Source organism: Saccopteryx leptura, chromosome 2, assembly GCF_036850995.1.
Source record: "Saccopteryx leptura isolate mSacLep1 chromosome 2, mSacLep1_pri_phased_curated, whole genome shotgun sequence".
Taxonomy (NCBI): domain Eukaryota; kingdom Metazoa; phylum Chordata; class Mammalia; order Chiroptera; family Emballonuridae; genus Saccopteryx; species Saccopteryx leptura.
Window position 1 is genome coordinate 65,546,322 of NC_089504.1, and position 19,734 is coordinate 65,566,055.

Consider the following 19,734-nt stretch of genomic DNA (forward strand, 5'->3'; position numbering starts at 1 on the left):
GAAAGTATTCAATAACCAGTTTAAAAACGAAGTAGTAAACATCTCCCTTTGAAGTGTACCTAAATATTTGTGCAATCAAAAATTACTGGGAAAAATTAATCTACATTCTTAAAAAAATCAAATTCATAGCATAGATCGAAGTATATCTACTCTGTGCATTTAACCTGACAAAGGGACATATACATGCATATAACCTCTAATTTTGGTACGGGTCATGTTAAATTAAATGTCTTCTTCCCATTTGCAATTAGTAAAATGAATTAATAAGTTGGTTGTTAATTATTCAACAAACATGAGATAAGAGGGCACTATACAATTTACGGGAATAACAGAAAATTATAGGATGAAAACCCTATCTTCCAGGAACTTAAAATCTGTGTAAAGCAGTGGTCCCCACCCCCTGGGCTGCGGACCGGTACTGGTCCGTGGGACATTTGGTACCGGTCCGCAGAGAAAGAATAAATAACTTACATTATTTCCGTTTTATTTATATTTAAGTCTGAAAGATGTTTTATTTTTTAAAAAATGACCAGATTCCCTCTGTTACATCCGTCTAAGACTCACTCTTAAGATTTCTTTTTTTTTTTAAATTTTTTAAATTCATTTTAGAGAGGAGAGAGAAAGGGAGAGAGAGACACAGAGAGGGAGAGAGAGAGGAGAGGGAGAGAGAGAGAGAGAGAGAAGGGGGGAGGAGCTGGAAGCATCAACTCCCATATGTGCCTTGACCAGGCAAGCCCAGGGTTTCGAACCAGTGACCTCAGCATTTCCAGGTCGATGCTTTATCCACTGCGCCACCACAGGTCAGGCTAAGACTCACTCTTGACGCTTGTCTCGGTCACGTGATACGTTTATCCGCCCCACCCTAAAGGCCGGTCCATGAAAATATTTTCGGACTTTAAACCAGTCCATGGCCCAAAAAAGGTTGGGGACCACTGGTGTAAAGGGATAAAAATTTAATTGGGAATACTTACAAGTTTGGTTTAGTTCACAATTATTTGTAGGCTAACATCATCACTTCTTGAACTTTTGGCTTATTAAGATCAAGTGTAGACTAAAATCAACTTAAAAGTTACTATTTTTTTCAAATGGGAAAATGCGTAAGTACATAAAGTAAATTTGCTTTATGCAAACCCCAATTGCTCCTTTTTAAACATCTTCCTATACAGATAAGATCTTCTTGCATAAAAAGTCATTTTTTAAAATTAAATTTATAGGGGGTGATATTGGTTAATAGGATGGTAAAGGTTTCAAGTATACACTTCTATGATACATAATCTGTACACTGCATTGGGTGCCCACAACCCAGTGAAACATCTTCTGTCATATATTTGGTCCCCCTTACCCTTTACTACCTCCCATACCTCCTTCCCTCTGGTAACCACCATACTGTTGTCTGTGTCTGAGTTTCAATTTTATCTCCCACATATGAGTGAAATCATGTGATCTTAGCTTTTTCTGACTTATTTTGCTTAGCATAATATTCAAAGTCCATCCACACTGTTGCAAGAGGCAGTATTTCATCTTTTCTTATGGCTGAGGAGCATTCCCTATTATTCCTTTTATATACACATTTTCTTCATCCTTTCCTCTATTGAAGGACATTTTGGTTTTCTTCACATCTTGGTCACTGTGAATAATGCTGCAATGAAGATTGGGGTGCATATATCTTTGAGAATACAGATTTTTGAGTAATTTTGAGGAAGGGATTACTGGGTTATATGGTAACTCTATTCTTAATTTTTTGAGGAACTGCCATACTCTTTTACATAGTGGCTGTACCAGTTTACATTCCCACCAGCAGTGAATCAGGGTTTCTTTTTCTCTACTACCTCTCCAATACTTATTACCAGTCTTGTTGATAAGAGCCATTCTATCAGGTGTGAAGTGGTAACTCATTGTAGTCCTGATTTGCATTTTCCTAATAGCTAGTCGAGTTGAACATCCTTTCAAGGTGTCTGTTGGTCTCTGTTGGTCATTTCTATGTCTTCTTGGAAGAGGAGTCTGTTTAGGTCCTATGTCCATTTTTTAATTGGATTGTTTGTTTGCTTGGTGTTGAGTTGTATGAGTTCTTTAGATATTATGAATATTAACCCCCTGTTGGAGCTGTTGTTTGAAAATATCACCTCCCATTCGGTTGGTTGCCTTTTTGTTTTGTTGGTGGTTTCTTTTGCTGTGCTGAAGTTTTTTAGTCTGATACAGTCCCATTCATTTATTTTTGTCTTTACTTCCCTTGCCTTTGGGGTCAAACTCATAAAATGTTCTCTATAGCCAAGGTCTGTAAGTTTAGTACCTATGTTTTCTAATAGGTAGTTTATTGATTCAGATCTTATATTTAGGTCTCTGATCTATTTTGAATTAATTTTTGTACATGGGAACAAACTGTAGTCTAGTTTCATTCTTTTACATGTGGGTTTCCAATTTCTTCAGCACCATTTAATGAAGAGGCTTTCTTTGTTCCATTGTGTTTTGGTTCCTTCTTCAAAAATTATGACCATATACATGTGGTGTTATTTCTGGGCTCTCAATTCTGTTCTATTGGTCTGTGTGTGTTTTTCTACCAACACTATGCTGTTCTGATTATTGTTGCTCTATAATATAGTTTGGGCCCTGGCTGGTTGGCTCAGTGGTAGAGCGTTGGCCTGGCGTGCAGGAGTCCTGGGTTCGACTCCCGGCCAGGACACACAGGAGAAGCGCCCATCTGCCCTCCCCCTCTCCTTCCTCTCTGTCTCTCTCTTCCCCTCCCGCAGCCAAGGCTCCATTCGAACAAAGTTGGCCCAGGCGCTGAGGATGGCTCTGTGGCCTCTGCCTCAGGCACTAGAATGACTCTGGTTGCAACAGAGTATCGCCCCCTGGTGAATGTGCCGGGTGGATCCCGGTCGGGCGCATGCGGAGTCTGTCTGACTGCCTCCCCGTTTCCAACTTCAAGGGGGGGGGGGAAATATATATATATATATATATATATAGTTTGAAGTCAGGTAGTGTGATACTTCTGGCTTTATTCTTTTTTCTCAGAATTGCTTTGGCTATTTGGGGTCTTTTGTAGTCCCATACAAATCTGATGATTTTTCTATTTCTTTAAAAAATGACATTTGAATTTTGATAGGGATTGCATTAAATCGGTATATTGCTTTGAGTAATATAACCATTCCAACTATGTCAAGTCTTCTGATCCATGAACACAGAATATCTTTCCATTTCATTGTGTCTTTTCCAATCTTTTTTTTTTTTTTTTTTTGTATTTTTCTGAAGCTGGAAACGGGGAGAGACAGTCAGACAGACTCCCGCATGCGCCTGACCGGGATCCACCCGGCACGCCCACCAGGGGCGATGCTCTGCCCCTCCGGGGCATTGCTCTAGCGCCTGGGGCAGAGGCCAAGGAGCCATCCCCAGTGCCCGGGCCATCTTTGCTCCAATGGAGCCTTGGCTGCGGGAGGCGCTTCTCCTATGTGCCCTGGCGGGGAATCGAACCCGGGTCCCCCCGCATGCCAGGCCGACGCTCTACCGCTGAGCCAACCGGCCAGGGCCTTTTCCAATCTTTTAATAATGCTTTGTAACTTTCACTGTATTGGTCCTTCCCATCCTTTGTTAAGTTTATTCCTAGGTATTTTATGCTTTTGGTTGCAACTGCAAAAGGAATTTTTTTCATTTCTTTTTCTGAAATTTTCCTATATACAAGTAGTATATAGGAAAGCAGTGGATTTTTATACATTGGTTTTATATTTTGCAACTTTACTATATTTGCTTATTGTTTCTAATAGGTTTTTTTGTGTGTGTGGATTCTTTAGGGTATATACAGGATGATGTCATCTGCAAAAAGTAACATTTTTACTTCATTCCCAGTTTTGGTGCCTTTTATTTCTTTCTCCTGCCTGATTGCTCTAGTTAGGACTTCCAAAATTATGTTGAATAAGAGTAGTAAGAGTGGGCATGCTTGTCTTGTTCCTGATCTTTAGAGAAAAACTTGTTTTGGGTTTTTTTTTTAACCATTGAATAAGATATTGGCTGAGGGTTTGTCATATATTGCCTTTTCATGGTGAGGTACTTTCCTTCTCTATCCATTCCACTGAGTGTTTCGATCATATATGGATGTTCTATCTCATCAAATGCTTCTTTTGCATCTATATTAATAAGATCATATAATTTCAATCCTTGTTTTGTTATCCAGGTTGTGCTGGTCTCATAAAATAAGTTGGGAAGTATTGCCCCTTCTTCAGTTTTTGGGAAGAGTTTGAGAAGGACAGCATCAAATATTCTTTCAATGGTTGGTAGAATTCACTATAGAAGCCATCTGGTTCTGGACTTTTATTTTGGGGAGGTTTTTGATGGTTGTTTTAATTTCCTCACTAAAGATAGTCAATCTGATTGCAACATTTTATTCAACTTGTAGGCACAAGGCACAATTATAGTTTATAAAATAATTGTTTTTTTCTTCTATATTACTTTTTAATATCACAGAACTAATATCTGGATAACTTCCAACTCAATAAAATGCACACACTATGAACTACTACAAATTTTGAGTTGCTGAGGTTCACATGAGTTTTACTGTCTTGTTCTAATAACTATCAATCTGTCACTTGACACTTGCTTTTAATTAAAATAAATTAACATATTTTTTGTTAATTGCTTCTGCACTTACACAGTACCCATACCATAACTACTTCCTACCAAAATAGGTAAGTGGGCTGTTTAAATAAGCACTATTCAGGGAAAAGTGACTAAATTCTTGGTATTTCTATAACATAGCTAGTAATTAATTAGTAACTGATTCCTAAAAAGTGCAATAGGCAGCTCTCAAAGGGACTCATGGATGTGAACACCAAGATGCCTTTCCTCTATACACCACCTTTAATATATTTTAAAATTCACAAGGAAAGATTTAATGATCTTACTGATCTAAAGCTGGGAAGGCTATGAAAACAGCAATTTAAAGGAAATGAAATTATTCCTTAATCTTTTCCCCCTTCCACTCCAGCACTGTTTGAATTAGCTTTTCAAAAATCACTTAATTTTGTTTATTTTTATCAGCATAACAGAGGTTAGCCTTGATATTCTAAATGAATTTCATATTGTTGCCACACAGGCACTAAACTCAGGTACTGAATTCTCAGTTAACTTTAGCAGCCACTCAATTTGAATGAAATAAGAAGTTGAAGTGATAAGTGAAATAAGTCAGAGAAAAACAAATATCATTTGATTTCGCTTATATGTGGGATCTAAAGAAAAATTTAAAACAGAAACAGATCATAGATTCAGAGAACAGACTGCTGGTTGATGGGGGAGGGGGTTTGGCAGACTGGTGAAAAAAGGTGAAGGAATTAGGAAGCACAAAGTGCTAGTTACAGAACAGCCACAGAGTTGTAAGTTACAGCAAGGGAATATAGTCAATAATATCAAAATAACTATGTATGGGGCCAGATGTGTACTTGAAATACTGAGGGTACCCCTCTGTAAAATACATGGCTAACTACTACTCTGTACATCTGAAACTAATACAGAATAATACTGAATGTAAACTGTAATTGGGGAAAAAAAAGGTGAGGAGGTTGCTGGGTATTTCCTTTCACCATGTCATTAGGATAGTTAAATGTTAGTAAGTAACTGTAGGTAGTATTGTATAGTGGTTTTAAACTTGAGTTTTGTAACTACACTACCTGGGTTTGAATACCAGCTATAACCTCCTACTAGTTGTTAGACCCTGAACAAATTGCTTTATGTCCTTGTGCAGTTTCTTCATCTACAATACAGGGATAATGATATTACCTACTTTGTGAGAATTAAATGAGTTAAAGCCATGTAAAGAGTTTAGATTACTGGTAGGCACAGTAGGTAATCAATAAATGTTAGCTGTCATTATCTACCATACTTAAGCTATGATGAATCTAAATAAAATATTTATCTTAACCTTCTTCAAATTCTTGTATTATGCTCAGTTCTTGCTCATGTCCTCTTTCTACCACTCTACTTTGTACATATATCAATTAGTATAACATTTATTAAACAGTATTATAATAATAATCCATGTTTCTCTTCCTTACTAAATTACAAAGTATTGATGACAGAAATCACATTATTCATTTTGATAAAGTATACAGTAAGTAATGAGAAATGATCGTTAAATACAGAATCCTACTTTTCATCAGAAATTTCACCAGTTTGGGGACAGGAAAAGGGGGCAGGTTTACTATTCTGAGGGTTCTATTGGAGACCATTTTATAACAAGGAAAACAATGACAATGACTTTAAGTAATTTACACAATTCACCAGAGATTCACAACATGACCTAGGAGTGGTAGTAAAAAAAAAATAAAATTAACATTTATTGAGAGCTACTATATTATCAGACACTTAGGTGATTTATATAAATTACCTCATTAATTCTCAAAATAACCCTCCAAGGTAGGCAATCTTCTATTACAATGTGGGATAACTGAAGATAAAGGAGTTTACTTACTGAAGTGCTGCACTGTAATAAGCACCATAAGCAGGGATTCTAACACCAAAGTCCAAGTTCCATTATGCAATTCTCATCTCTCAAAAATCAGTTACCATTTATTGATTTCCTACAACCTGCCAAACACCATGTCAGGTACTATTCTTTGCAATTCAAATTAATCTTTGTAATGATACAGCAAGGTAGGTATTACCTCATTTTTTTTTTTTTTACAGGTAAAAAACTGTCTATATAAACAAGAAAATAAATTGATAGAGGACTTGTAGCTAACGTGCATTGAAGCATGTACTTGTACTATATCTGGCTCACTTAAAAAGCTGTGCTCTTTTTAATGGTACAATATTGTATTCTTTCAAACTTTTTTCAGTGATGTTTCTGACTGATTTCTGAGCATTCCTTTTTATTGTGGTTAGAAGATTTGCATATTCACTATTACTTAATACCTTCAGTCTATATTCTCATAAAAACAATTTAAGTACAAAACTTCCTGTATTCTTCTATAAAAATTAGCTCTTCTTTTTTACTAAATATTTAACTTTCAAAATAGAGCATGGTATACAAGTGTTTCTCAATCGTCGATCTATAGACTGCTGACAGTCCACCAGGAATTTTGTGCTGGCTATTTCTGGTGGACCAGTGGTTGAAAAACACTACACAACCACACAGCCTTTATTTAGTAATGTGTTTTTAGTTCAGGGTAAGATATATACAGGCAATTACACACTGCCTCCCAGGGAACTTTCACTACCTTAAGACACTAGGTCCCATGAAATAGAACGTAATTTTCAGATCTAGGATTGCACTGAAGTCAAGAACAGGTTAAAACATACAAAGAATTTCAATTTCATTCTTGAGCTTAAAACACAAAATTGGGCAAAAAGTTGAGTCTCAACTTGTGCTAGGAAAATGGATTAAGAAAAACTTCTAACATAGTAATTAATGTTAAAAGTATAGCCTAATGAAGCTTTTAAAAACTATGCTCTAGAAAACAAAGCCCAACCTGAGACGGAAAACTAGAACTAAAAATATATTTTACATTATAACTTAAGCACAAAACTCTAGGTCTTCTAGAATGAAGAGATACACCTCTTATCAGAAAAATGATGATTATCATTCCCAATCCAATTTCTCTTTCTTCTACCTCTCATTACTCTTTACCCCTTTTTATCACCTGTCTGCCCTGCCTGTCTGTATTCGTTGACCCCTTGGACTATAGGGACTTTCACTTCAATGCCCTCCTAGATTTGGCCTTTCCATGTTCAAGAATTATCCCAACACATTCACTACTTTTTGTGTTTTCATTTTAGGAATCAAAAATGAATGGATAATAAGATATTAATCACTATTAAAAGTAAAAACCCAAGGGCATCTGTATTATTAAATAGTAAACCTGGAAGTACCTAGAATGTGAAGCTGAACTGGAGTCTACACTTTATTTTTGTTTACTAAATGTGCATATCTTGAATGAATATTTATGTCCTATAGGAATTCCTGGAATGTTCTATCTCTAGGTAAGCAATCTAGCCTTAACAAAACAGCTGATTTCCTCCTAATCTCTTGAGCAAAATTTTCATCATACTGGCAATTTTTTAACCCTATCATATAATTCAATAACTGTTGAATTACTTTTTTTTCTCCTTTAATTTAGAATATTGAATCAGTTGACATTCCCCATAAAGACACACACAGTTAAGTTCTGTAGTGCTATCAACACAGAACTGTACACTCTTTTCACAAATATGGGTCTGAGTGTAAGCAAATAGCATCAATTACATTACTCTCAGTCATTCCCTATAAACCAGCTCATTGCTTTTTACACATTTCTTTTTTGTGTGTGACAGAGACAGAGAGAGGGACAGATAGGGACAAACAGGAAGAGAGATGAGAAGCATCAATTCTTTGTTGTGGCACCTTAGTTGTTCATTGATTGCTTTCTCATATGTGCCTTGACTGGGGGGGCTAGAAGACCGAGTGACCCCTTGCTCAAGCCAGATAAGCCTGTGCTCAGACTGGCGACATTGAGTTTTTGAACCTGGGTCCTCCGCATCCCAGTCCGACACTCTATATACTGCGCCACCGCCTGGTCAGGCTGCTTTTTACACATTTGATAGATCTTATTTCATGCTCATTTCCTTGTACTGTGCTCCTGATTCAATTGTTTAAAATAGCACCACCTGCCTAGATAGATACTACCCAAAAATGTCATACTCTCCTCAATTAAACTTCTAAAGACAAAACAAAACAACCCCCCCAAAAAATTCTAAAACCTCAACTTTTCAACTTTTCTTTTAAGTTTTTCTGTTAATATTTCTGTAACACTTGACTTATTTACACTACCATGCTTTGCTCACACTATTAACGATTTGTGATCTATCCAGTCCCCACTATTTTCAACATCCTTCATCCTCAGAAAAAGCTTCCTATACTACTCTTAGCACACAATGATTTACTCTCTACTTGACATTTTACTGTATGGTCTTTATCACATACTTAATGATTATTAAAAAGAGATTATTTACCATCATGAACTCTTAGTTTCTTCATCTGAACAAGAACACCACTTATCATGTTTATTGTAATGTTTTAGAGAAGCTACCACAAAATGATCTGGTTGAAAATAATGACCATCAAAGGACAGAAAACACCTCACAAATCAAACTAGCTTTAATGAATAACTTAAAACACCATAAGCTTTTTGTAACAATGAATGTATTTTTAACTATTTTTGTCTTTCTCTTTAGGCTTTATAAAAAGTGCTCTAATTTTTAAAACATTAATTTCAGCCAACTCTACCTGCTCTACACAATCTATAAATAATTATTGAAAACAACCAAAATGTCTAATAAGGAAGTCAGTTAAAAAACTACAGAATACATATAACAGAATCCTATGTAGTCATTTATAATGATACTGCAGAAATCTACTTATTGCACAAAGATGTTGATGGTATACTATTACGTAAAAAAAAAAAAGCAGATTGTATAGTACAATCCTAATAAAAAATATAAATACCTTGAAAAGAATATGAAAGATACATATTAAGGGGTTAATCTTAGTTATAGATGGGTGAACCATACTATGTGTTGTACATTTATTTATTCAAGATTCCTATACAATGGGTCAGTCACTGTGCTAAATGCTAGGAATACAAAACCTGAAATAATCCTCTGTCCTCAAAAATGTTATAAAATATTGAGAAATAAAACCTAAATTAAAAAATAGCTAATCTTTGTCAAAGCCTGAGCTTTTTGGTCATTTGTATGACATGATTACTTTCAAAACTGTACCCAAGATGTTCAGGAATTCTATCAAACAACTTGATCAAGCTTTAGGGCAACAGGTCCAGAACATTTTCAGGAGAAAGAGAATTCACTCTGTGTCTTTACATGCTAAAGTCATGTATTTAATATTTACTTGGCTAGAGCTTGTACAGGGGGAATAATCTTTCCTTCAAAAAAAAATGCTCAATTTTCATTCAATTACTAGTTAATTACAACTAGAGCAAGAGGTCATTAATCAGAGCACCAATGATCCCAACAGTGGTCATAAATTAAACCTCCAGTGGTAAACAGTTTACAACTTAAAATGATACACACTGCTCTCACTAACAACTGGCTGTCCTTTCAGATTTAATGCTATAGAAATTATTAAACTTTTTTTGTGTGTTTTGTGTATGAGAGAGAGAGAGACAGGAAGGGAGATGAGAAGCATCAACTTGTAGTTGTGTCACTTTAGTTGTTCACTGATCCTTGATGAGGCTCAAGCTTGAGTCAGTGATCCCTTGCTCAAGCCAATGACCTTGGGCTCAAAACAACCACCATGGAATTATATCGATGATCCCACACTCAACCAGTGACCCCGTGCTCAAGCTGGAGAGCCTGACTTCAAACCAAATGAGCCTGCACTCAGGCCAGTAACTTCAGGGTTTCAAACCTGGGACCTCAACATCCCAGGTCAATGCTTTATATACTGCACCACCACTGGTCAAGCATTTGATTAAATTTAATTTTAATCAAAGCTAAAAAAGAATTTTATAGAATAGAAAGGAGATAGTAAGCATAATAACCTAGTAATACTTATGAATAAATCTTTTAAGTAATATGAAGTAGAAAGAAGTATGTGGTGTTATAAGTATGCACAGTAAGGAAAATTCGCATGTTTTTCTATTCTATGTCTCCAAGGGTAAGAAACTGGCTTGAATAACTAAAAATAAATCTAAAATTTTAAAAAGCATAAAAAAAACTCCACTTCTGAAAAATACATAAAATGCTTAAAAGCTGCAAACTGCCTCAAAGTGCATTAAAATTATCAAATCACTTTCAACCAATTTGTCTTTGTACCTTCTTCTAAAAATAATTTCCTATCAGAGTAAAAAGGCTTATTATATTTGGAGATACAACCAAATATTAAAATAAGAAAGGGGACAAATAACTACATGTAGAATTTAGTCCACCCTATATTAAGGTTCATAAATCAGTCATGAATGACAAAACTTATCTCAAAGCATATTCTACACACATTATTATTGGTAAAAAAAAAACCCCAAAAAACTGTTCAATTAAACCTGAAAAATACTAAGTTAAAATGAAACAGTTTTCTTTTTTTCAAGACTTTCCAGAGTCCTTAACATATAGGCACAAAATCAGTTTCCCACAATTCTAAAATCCAAAAGATCCTGAGAACTAAGATTTTAAAAATTAATTTATATGGTAGCAAAATCTGACTTGAACTGTTATGAGGTTCTTTATACAGTCTTCATCTCATTGAATCTTACTATTCATACATTTTTTTTTTCTGTAGAAATTATGTATTTAATTACAGGGGTTGCCCCAAGCTCCCTTGAAGATGTTACTCACTAAACACTATATACTTACTATATACATCATTAACACCCTTATAAAACCTGAGGATTTCTGAGTTCCAAAACATATGGTACATGAGTTTCATAAAATACACTGTGGACCTGCACTAATGCACAATGTGAATCTGTAAAAGAAACATCTCCCAAACCTATGATCACGGAGCTTGCTCTAAAAAAGAGAAATATTGGATTAGCTTAGTCCCAAAACTGACTATCAAAGGCCACACAATGTCTCATACCTAATAAAGAAGCCCAGGGAAAAATGAAATAAAACAAATGTTTTGCTGTTGTTATAACATTTTATGTAATTCTGTAATAACAGTAAGAAATTTAGTATCTGATAAAAGAGAACTGGCCTATGCTTACCTAGTGCTAAACACAAAGAAAGAAACTGTACTCATCAGATCCAATTACTTTTGTCACTGAAGAATGACTTTCTAAAATTTGCTCCGAAGATAAAAATGAGGAAGTGTTTAGGTAAGGGCATTATTTTCTTCTATTTCATGCTTGTAAACCTTTTTTCATGAACTGAACAGGCACAGAGAGGATACTCAAGTACTAGCTGAATTTGCTTCTGACTTTTTTCATTCACTTGTCTAGAATTGGACGTGATACTCTCATAAATGTTCTCTTTGATCTATATTCTGAACTTAAATTTCAAAAATGTATCAAAACTTTATTTGCTTACAATATAAATTCATTTCAATCCAATCCTTAGAAATTAATATTTTTATTCTGCTATATTAATAACTTATTTTGTAAACCACTTTAAGTCATAATTAACTTTGAACACATGAACAGTTCATGAATAAACACTGAATAAAAGGTTTTAGGAAAGAATAGTATTAATAGAACAATACTACATACTTTAGAATTGGAAAGTTTTTCAAATTTCAAAATATTATTTAATATTTCAGAAGTTAACATTTCAAAGAACTTGCCAAGTCAATCAAACTAAATTTAAACAGCCTAATGGACTGCTTATAAAACTTAAAAGGCTTATTTCTGAAAGTTACTTTAAAATACAATAACTTTTCACTGCTTGGATCAATGTGAACCACTTTGCAATTTTCAGTTCAATAAGTTAAATTTTATATTACTTCTTTACCAATGATACATTACATATACATTTTAAAATACACTTAGTTGTATTCAATGATTTAAATAACTAAAGTATTACAGCTACAATAGCAGCTAGACAAAATTCACTCCCTTGTTTGCCAACTCATTATTAAATTATTGCCAAATCTTAATTATTGTTACTGAGGGAAGGAATAAAAACTGAAATCTATAAATAATAAAGTTAATCATTAATCATCTGCTTTTATTTCACCAATCTTCTCAATAAATGAGATATTTAAACTGATTAAAAGGCAAATAGGAAAAGCAAAAGCACCAAGAGTAATTTAAAAAACAGAGCAACCAACCACTGAATACTTTATTTATACTATTTTTTTGTTTTATTGTTTAAATAGGCTTGTGACAACTACATCATTTAAATTCAGTATAAAACAAACTTTCTTTTATAAAAATGATTCATGTCTTACTAGTTGATATAGCTCTTTCTTTATATTTCACAACATTTTTTCTAGATATGCAATTACATACTAGAAAGCGTACTGAAAACTATGATGTGGGGAAAAACTGAGATCCAGAAAGATAATCTGATCTGCCTTGGTTTAAGAAGCTACTTGCTATGAACTTTAGTCCTGGAAATGTTACCTCCTGATATTATTTTTCTTTCCATTTCATTGTACTGCCCTTACCCAGGGGAAAAAAACACTTCTCATCAGTGATGGAAAGCATCATTTATGGAAAAATTGGCCCAAAGAAATGCAAACACAATGTCTAAAGAATTCAACTGAGAATTAAATTTAAATGCATTGCACCAGTATTTTCTTTGTTCCTGTTATTAGTAATAAAACCTCTTCCGCTCTGGGTTTTAGTTATGGAGAATAATATAAAATTTCACCCTTACATACTCATGCACATGCTTTTGTACACACACACACACACACACACACACACACGCCAAAATGTGCATTTCATTCTGTTAAAGACGCCTAATTGAAAGAACTTGAAGTATGCTTAAATATAATTCTCACCCATTCGAGTTAGCTTACCAGATTTGTGCTTCTTATGTTTTGCTTTCTTTTTGATGATCAATAACTTATTCTGGATCTCAGGTTTGTAAGACTTGAATGCAAGAGAATGAAGACCTTCACGCTTTCTCTGTAAGTTTTCATTCAAAACATCTTTTAATTTCTTTTTTTTCTTTTTCTTCTTTTTTGCCCTCATTTTAGTTAGCTTGAGTTTCTTGTGGCTCTGGAGTGACTGCTCTAATAGAATATCCCTTACAACTTTGTGGCAGTTAATTTCTGCGTGATCACTGTGACTTCCATTAACATGTATTTGGCAAGATTTCAGAGCATTTTCTTTTAATGGACTGGGTTCAGGCTTTACTCTGGAAGCTTCACCACATCTTTCGTGATTTTCTATAAATCTTATTTCACCTGGACTGAGAGGCTCTTCAAAACCAGCAACTTCCCCTGGACTCCCTGGTCTCTCTAAATTTTCTTTACAACAATCAGTTTTCTTAATTTCACAGGGCCTGCGAATTCTAATTTCACAGTTGGATTTTACTTCCATATCAACAGAGATGTCATGATTATCCACGTTCATTTTAGCAGGGCAGCAAATTGGATTAGAATTAATTTCTTGTTCTTTCTTAAAGGCTGAGGGCAGGCCTTCTTTACTGCATCTATGTTCTCCATTACTTGTACTAAAATAGTCACACTTCAATTTCTCCAGTTTAATCCGAGGTACTCTTTGTATTTTAATGGGTGGAATTGGAAATTCTGGAGCCTGAAAAGGTCTCTGTTTGTAAATCCGTACATCTGCACCACAGAACTGTGGAAAATGTACATAAGCATTCTCCAAATAATCGTATCCAAGAATAACTTCTCTGCATTCATGAATAGGCTGTCCAAGTACAGCATCTTGAACTTCTTTTTGTGTTTCATACACAAAGTCACAAAGACCCTTAAGTAACCATACTTTTTGGTAAAATGGTAGTTCGTGAAAAGGTTTTTCTTCCAATGGATTAACTTCTCCAAGAACTTTAAAAAACTGAGGACACAACCCAAGTTTCTCAGCACAGTTATCAGGATTTTCAGTCTGCCCTACGGCAGTGTACCACTGTTGTACTTTCTGTCTCAGTGCTGCCTCCCAGGCCCTATAAGGCAAAGAAGGTCTTCGATGTAAGGTAGGTCTGCGATGAGGAGGACTTAACAGAGAAGTCATTATTTTAGATAAAAAAGCATTACACTGAGGCATCAGAAGACAACGTTCCAATTCGTAAAAGACTATTTCTGGCAAATTTAGAATTTGCTGGGCTAAACAAAGGAAATGTCCAATAGCTGGAATTTCCCACATGGTTTCCATACTAGTTGGAGCTGCTTGAGCTAGAAGTTTTCTTTCCCATTCTTCTATTTCCTTTTGACTTGCTTCTTCTGCTTCTTTTCTCTCCTGTTCCCGAAGCCTATAGAAAATTTAACAAAATATACTATTATTGCCTAGAGAATGCCATACAATAATAAATTTTAAGTAGGTTATATTTATCTTCAGTCAATAAGGCAACTGGCTGGTCTAGTTTTCAGTATCAATACAGAGGGTCCCATTATATGTACCATTATTTTTTCAGATGAAGAAATACATACTTGACCATGAGCTTTATTTTATTTTTTATTTATTCATTTTAGAGAAAGAAGGAGAGAAACAGCAATTTGTTGTTTCATTTATTTATACATTCACTGTTTATTTTATGTGCCTCGAGCAGGGATCAAACCCACAACCTTGGCATATCGAGATGATAATCTAACCAACTGAGCTACACGGCCAGGGCTTATTTATTTATTTATTTTACCATGAGTTTTATTAACAGAGGATTATCACTGACAATACTTCCACTCAAAGTAAAATTTTTATAATGTGCATCAACTTCAAAATTAATGAAAAAAATTTTAAGCATGTTTTAAACAAAGGCAGTTTACTGCTTTCTAGTAATATGATATCATACAGGAGCTATGAAGCTATCTATATCCTTTGAGTCCATCATTCCATTCCTAGAAAGTTATACTAGCCCTGGCCGGATAGCGCAGTTGGTTAGTATAGTCCTGATGCACAGAGGTTGCTGGGTTTGATCCCTGGTCAGAGCACACACAGAAATAGATTGATGTTTCTCTCTCTCTCTCTCTCTCCTGTTATCTTTCTCTAAAATTAGTAAATAAAAATTTTTTGAAAATTTTAAAAAGAAAGTTATACTAAGAAAATAATTCAATACAGGTTAAAAGTTATATGCTGTTGTTGTTAACCAGAGTTTTATCATATAACAAAAAGCTACACAAACACTTCATTACACAACTAGAAAATAAGCTGGCCATATTATGTGCCTTAAAATTAAAATTGTGAATATCACGTGTAAGCACAAAAGTATCAAAACACAATAATAGTACTGAACAAATAATCGCAATAATAAAAATATGCATACATTGAACAAGGACAGGATAACAATTCAAAAATAAATTTAAAAAATTTATTTCAGCTTGACTATGGGTATTTTGTCCCCATTAAAAATTTCTTTACTAGCTGCTCGGTGGTGGTGCAGCAGATTGACCTGAAACACTGAGGTCACAGGTTCAAAAACCCGATGTTGCCAGCTTGAGCGCAGGTTTGCCTGCTTGAGTGTAGGATGGCTGGCTTAAAATGGGATCATCACAATGATCCCAAGGTCACTGGCTTGAGCCCAAAGGTCACAGGCTTGAGCAAGAGGTCAGAGGCTCAGCTTGAGCCCCCCCCATAAAGGCAATCAATGAACAACTAAAGTGATGCAACTATAAGCTATCTCCCTCTCTCTCTCTCTCAGAAATATATATATTTCTTTACTGACACAGCTACAACATTTAATTTTAAAAATTTAAATTGGATGAGTAGACATAAATATTTTTAATTTTGTATTAGGCAATGTGTTCTTAGATATAATACTAAAAGCACAGCAATTAAAAGAAAATCAAGTGGATACATAAAAACCAAAAGCTTTTGATCATTCACTTTTCTAAAAACCCAAACAGAATAAAATAAACACACCCGAGACTTCCTCTCCTTGCAGGGTAGGAAGCCACCCTGGACAGAGCCTGTAAATGTTTCCTCTGACTGTGTCTGAGCCTCCTCATGCATCCTAGGGTCCCGGGTCTGTCACCTCGGAAGGTGAAGGTCACTGAAGCTACAAGATTCATGGACAAGAGGGTCACAGCTTTAAAGCTGTTCGATATTCACGGCTTGTACATTCTTGTTTGCAACTCTGAGAAACAATGAAGCTTTTGTACTATAAAAACCCATAGGAGAAAATTTCTACACTACAATTCAATAATAAAAGGGCAGAGAACTACTTAAAAATGGGCAAAGGATCTCAATAGACATTTTCCCAAAGGATATATACAACCAAACAATAAGCACATGAAAGGATGCTCAACATTGTTAATCCATTAAAGAAACGTACAACAAAACTACAATAAGACACCAATTGATACCCACTAAGATCATTATAAAAGAGGTAGTAAGTATTGGTAAAAAATTAGAGAAATTGAAAACTCCATACACTATAAAGGGCACAACTGCTTTGGAAAACAGTGTGGCAGTTCCTCAGAAGTTTAAACAGCATTACTATGTGATCTAGCAATTCTACTCCTAGGTTTACATCCAAAAGAAATGAAAATCTATGTGAATGTTCAGAAAAAAGATTTATAGTTAACTCCCGATAGCAATAATGAAATGTGGCAGATAATGTAATAGCTTTCATGAACTTAAAAAAATAACTGGTAGATTGTTGTACATGGAAATAGAGTCACAAGAAATTCTTGATGGAATTCAGAGTTTGGCTGGTTATGCTGATGTTTGTGATGACATGAGTACAGTATAATAATAAATGCTGATTTTTTGTTCAACAATAAATGTGAATTCTTGTTCATGGAAAAATAAGACATTCCCTGAAAATAAGACCTAGCGCATCTTTAAGAGCAAAAATTAATATAAGATACTGTCTTATTTTCGGGGAAACACAGTTATCAATGTAAATTTGCATTAAAAGCAAAAATATCTTCCAAAAACTTAGACAAAAATAACGTTATTTTCAGACAAAAACTCAGTATTTGTGATAAACAGAACCCCACTTAAAAGTCTAAAGGATGTATGTCAGATGGAAGGACAGTGATCCTTTATTAAAGATTAGAGATAAGGAAAAAAGAAAAAAAGTTGTTAATAGTTTAATCTATACAGACATGGCATAAAATAATAATGTGTTTTGTAGAGTTTTAAAAATGACAAGATAGCCTGACCAGGCGGTGGCACAGTGGATAGAGCAGCGGTTCTCAACCTGTGGGTTGCGACCCCAGCGGGGCTCTAACGACCAAAACACAGGGGCGCCTAAAGCCATCGGAAAATACATATTCTCAACCTGTGGGTCGTGACCCCAGCTGGGGTCGAACGACCAAACACAGGGGCGCCTATTCTGATGGCTTTAGGCGCCCCAGTGTTTTGGTTGTTCAACCCCCGCCAGGGTTGCGACCCACAGGTTGAGAACCGCTGGGATAGAGTGTCAACTTGGGACACTGAGGACCCAGTTCAAAACCCCAAGGTTGCCATCTTGAGCACAGACTCATTCAGCTTGAGTGTGGGCTCATCAGCTTGAGTGCAGGGTTGCATGCTTGAGCATGGGATCATAAACATGAGCCCAAGGTCGCTGGCTTGAGCAAGGGGTCACTGGCTCAGCTGAAGCCCCCCAGTCAAGGCATGCATGTATGAGAAGCAATCAATGAACAACTAATATGACTCAACTAAGAGTTGATGCACCTCATCTCTCTCCTTTCCTATCTGTTTCTTCTCTCTCTTGTTAAAAACAAACAAAAACAAAACAAAAAACACAATAACAGCAAATGAGCTGGGCAAAATAATGATGAAAGTTAAATGTTGCAAGGTTCTTATATTAATCAGGAAGTTTAAAATACTAACTTAAGGCTTAGATAAATTAATGATGAATATAAAAATTTCTAGTGTAGCTACTAAAATAGTAAGATTTTATGACACTGAAATCAGAGATGGAAAATTGGAAGAAAAAATAATAATCAGAAGTGGTTCAATGCAGCCAAAACAGTATTTTGAGGGACATTTATAGTGTATATGGGTGGGCAAAAGTAGGTTTACAGTTATTTGTATGGGAAAACACATGCAGGTTATCAAAAGACTGTCACTCACAACTGTAAATCTACTTTTGCCCACCCCTGTATTCAGTTAAATGCAAAAGTTTAAAATCAAGTATATATGTTTATTAAAAGGGAAAGAACTAAAAAAAAGAACAGTAAATCAATTTCCCAAAGCTAAAAGATGAAAATAAAAAGAAATCAATGAGCTTCTAACAAACACAAAATAGAAAAATAATCAAATCCAAAAGCTGGTTCTTTAACATTAATAAGAACATTAATAAAAACATTAATAACTAATACTGCCCTTTGGTAGTATTAAAAAAACACCCCCCACACACACCCCCAATACCAGAAATGAAAATAGGCATATCCTACAGATATAAATAACATAAATATAGTATGATCAATTTTATGCCATGAGACTTGCTAAATAAAATATTCAAGTTTAATGAAAAACAAAATCAACAAAACTGACAGAAAAATAGTAAAAATAAGATTAATTTTGCACCTATTAAAAAAACATAACTTAAAATCTTTCCTACATAGAAAAAGTGGGGTTTTAAAACCTTTGCTGTAAGAATTCACCTCAAAAGTGTCAGTTGATTAAATTATTAGAAATAAAATATAAAACAAATTAAAGAAGTAAAAGGAAATTAAAATAGTAAATGACATGAAATTATCAGAAAACTTCAAGGAGCTTTTGGTTTTGGCATTGGCAGATTGAAAAAACAAAAGGAGTACCTAGATATAAAAAATATAAACAAAAAATAAAATATTCAATGGATAGGTTAGATAGCTCACTGTACACAGGTAGAGGTGTGTACAAAGAAGGTATAGCTGAAGAAATTACAAACAATTCAGTGCAAAGAGGCAAACTTATAAAATATAACAAAGAGATATAAAGACAGAAGGACAGATTAAAATCCAACAACAAGCAATTGGAGCTACTGAGAATAAGAATACTTAAGAAGGGCCAAAGGGGGATGATGACACCAATATCTGAAGAGGTAATAGATAAGAATTTACCAAAATTGATGGAGGAAACAAATTCTCAACTCAGGAAGCCCAAGAAAATAAATTAAGGAAGCCACACTTAGGCACATCACAATAAAACAATAAAATACCAGACAAAAAGAATATCTTATAAGCAATCAAAGAGGAAA

At 34.8% G+C, this 19,734-nt stretch overlaps 1 protein-coding gene across 4 annotated transcripts in view; it reads right to left on the bottom strand.

The window, feature by feature from the left end:
• BRD10 (bromodomain containing 10) overlaps positions 1 to 19,734 on the bottom strand; it is a 127,362-nt gene that overhangs the window by 47,107 nt on the left and 60,521 nt on the right. For all 4 annotated transcript variants that reach the window (XM_066368112.1, XM_066368111.1, XM_066368113.1 and 1 more), the window contains one exon: positions 13,439 to 14,856. In XM_066368112.1, coding sequence (XP_066224209.1) covers positions 13,439 to 14,856 — 1,418 coding nt within the window. The remainder of the gene's footprint in view (positions 1 to 13,438; positions 14,857 to 19,734) is intronic.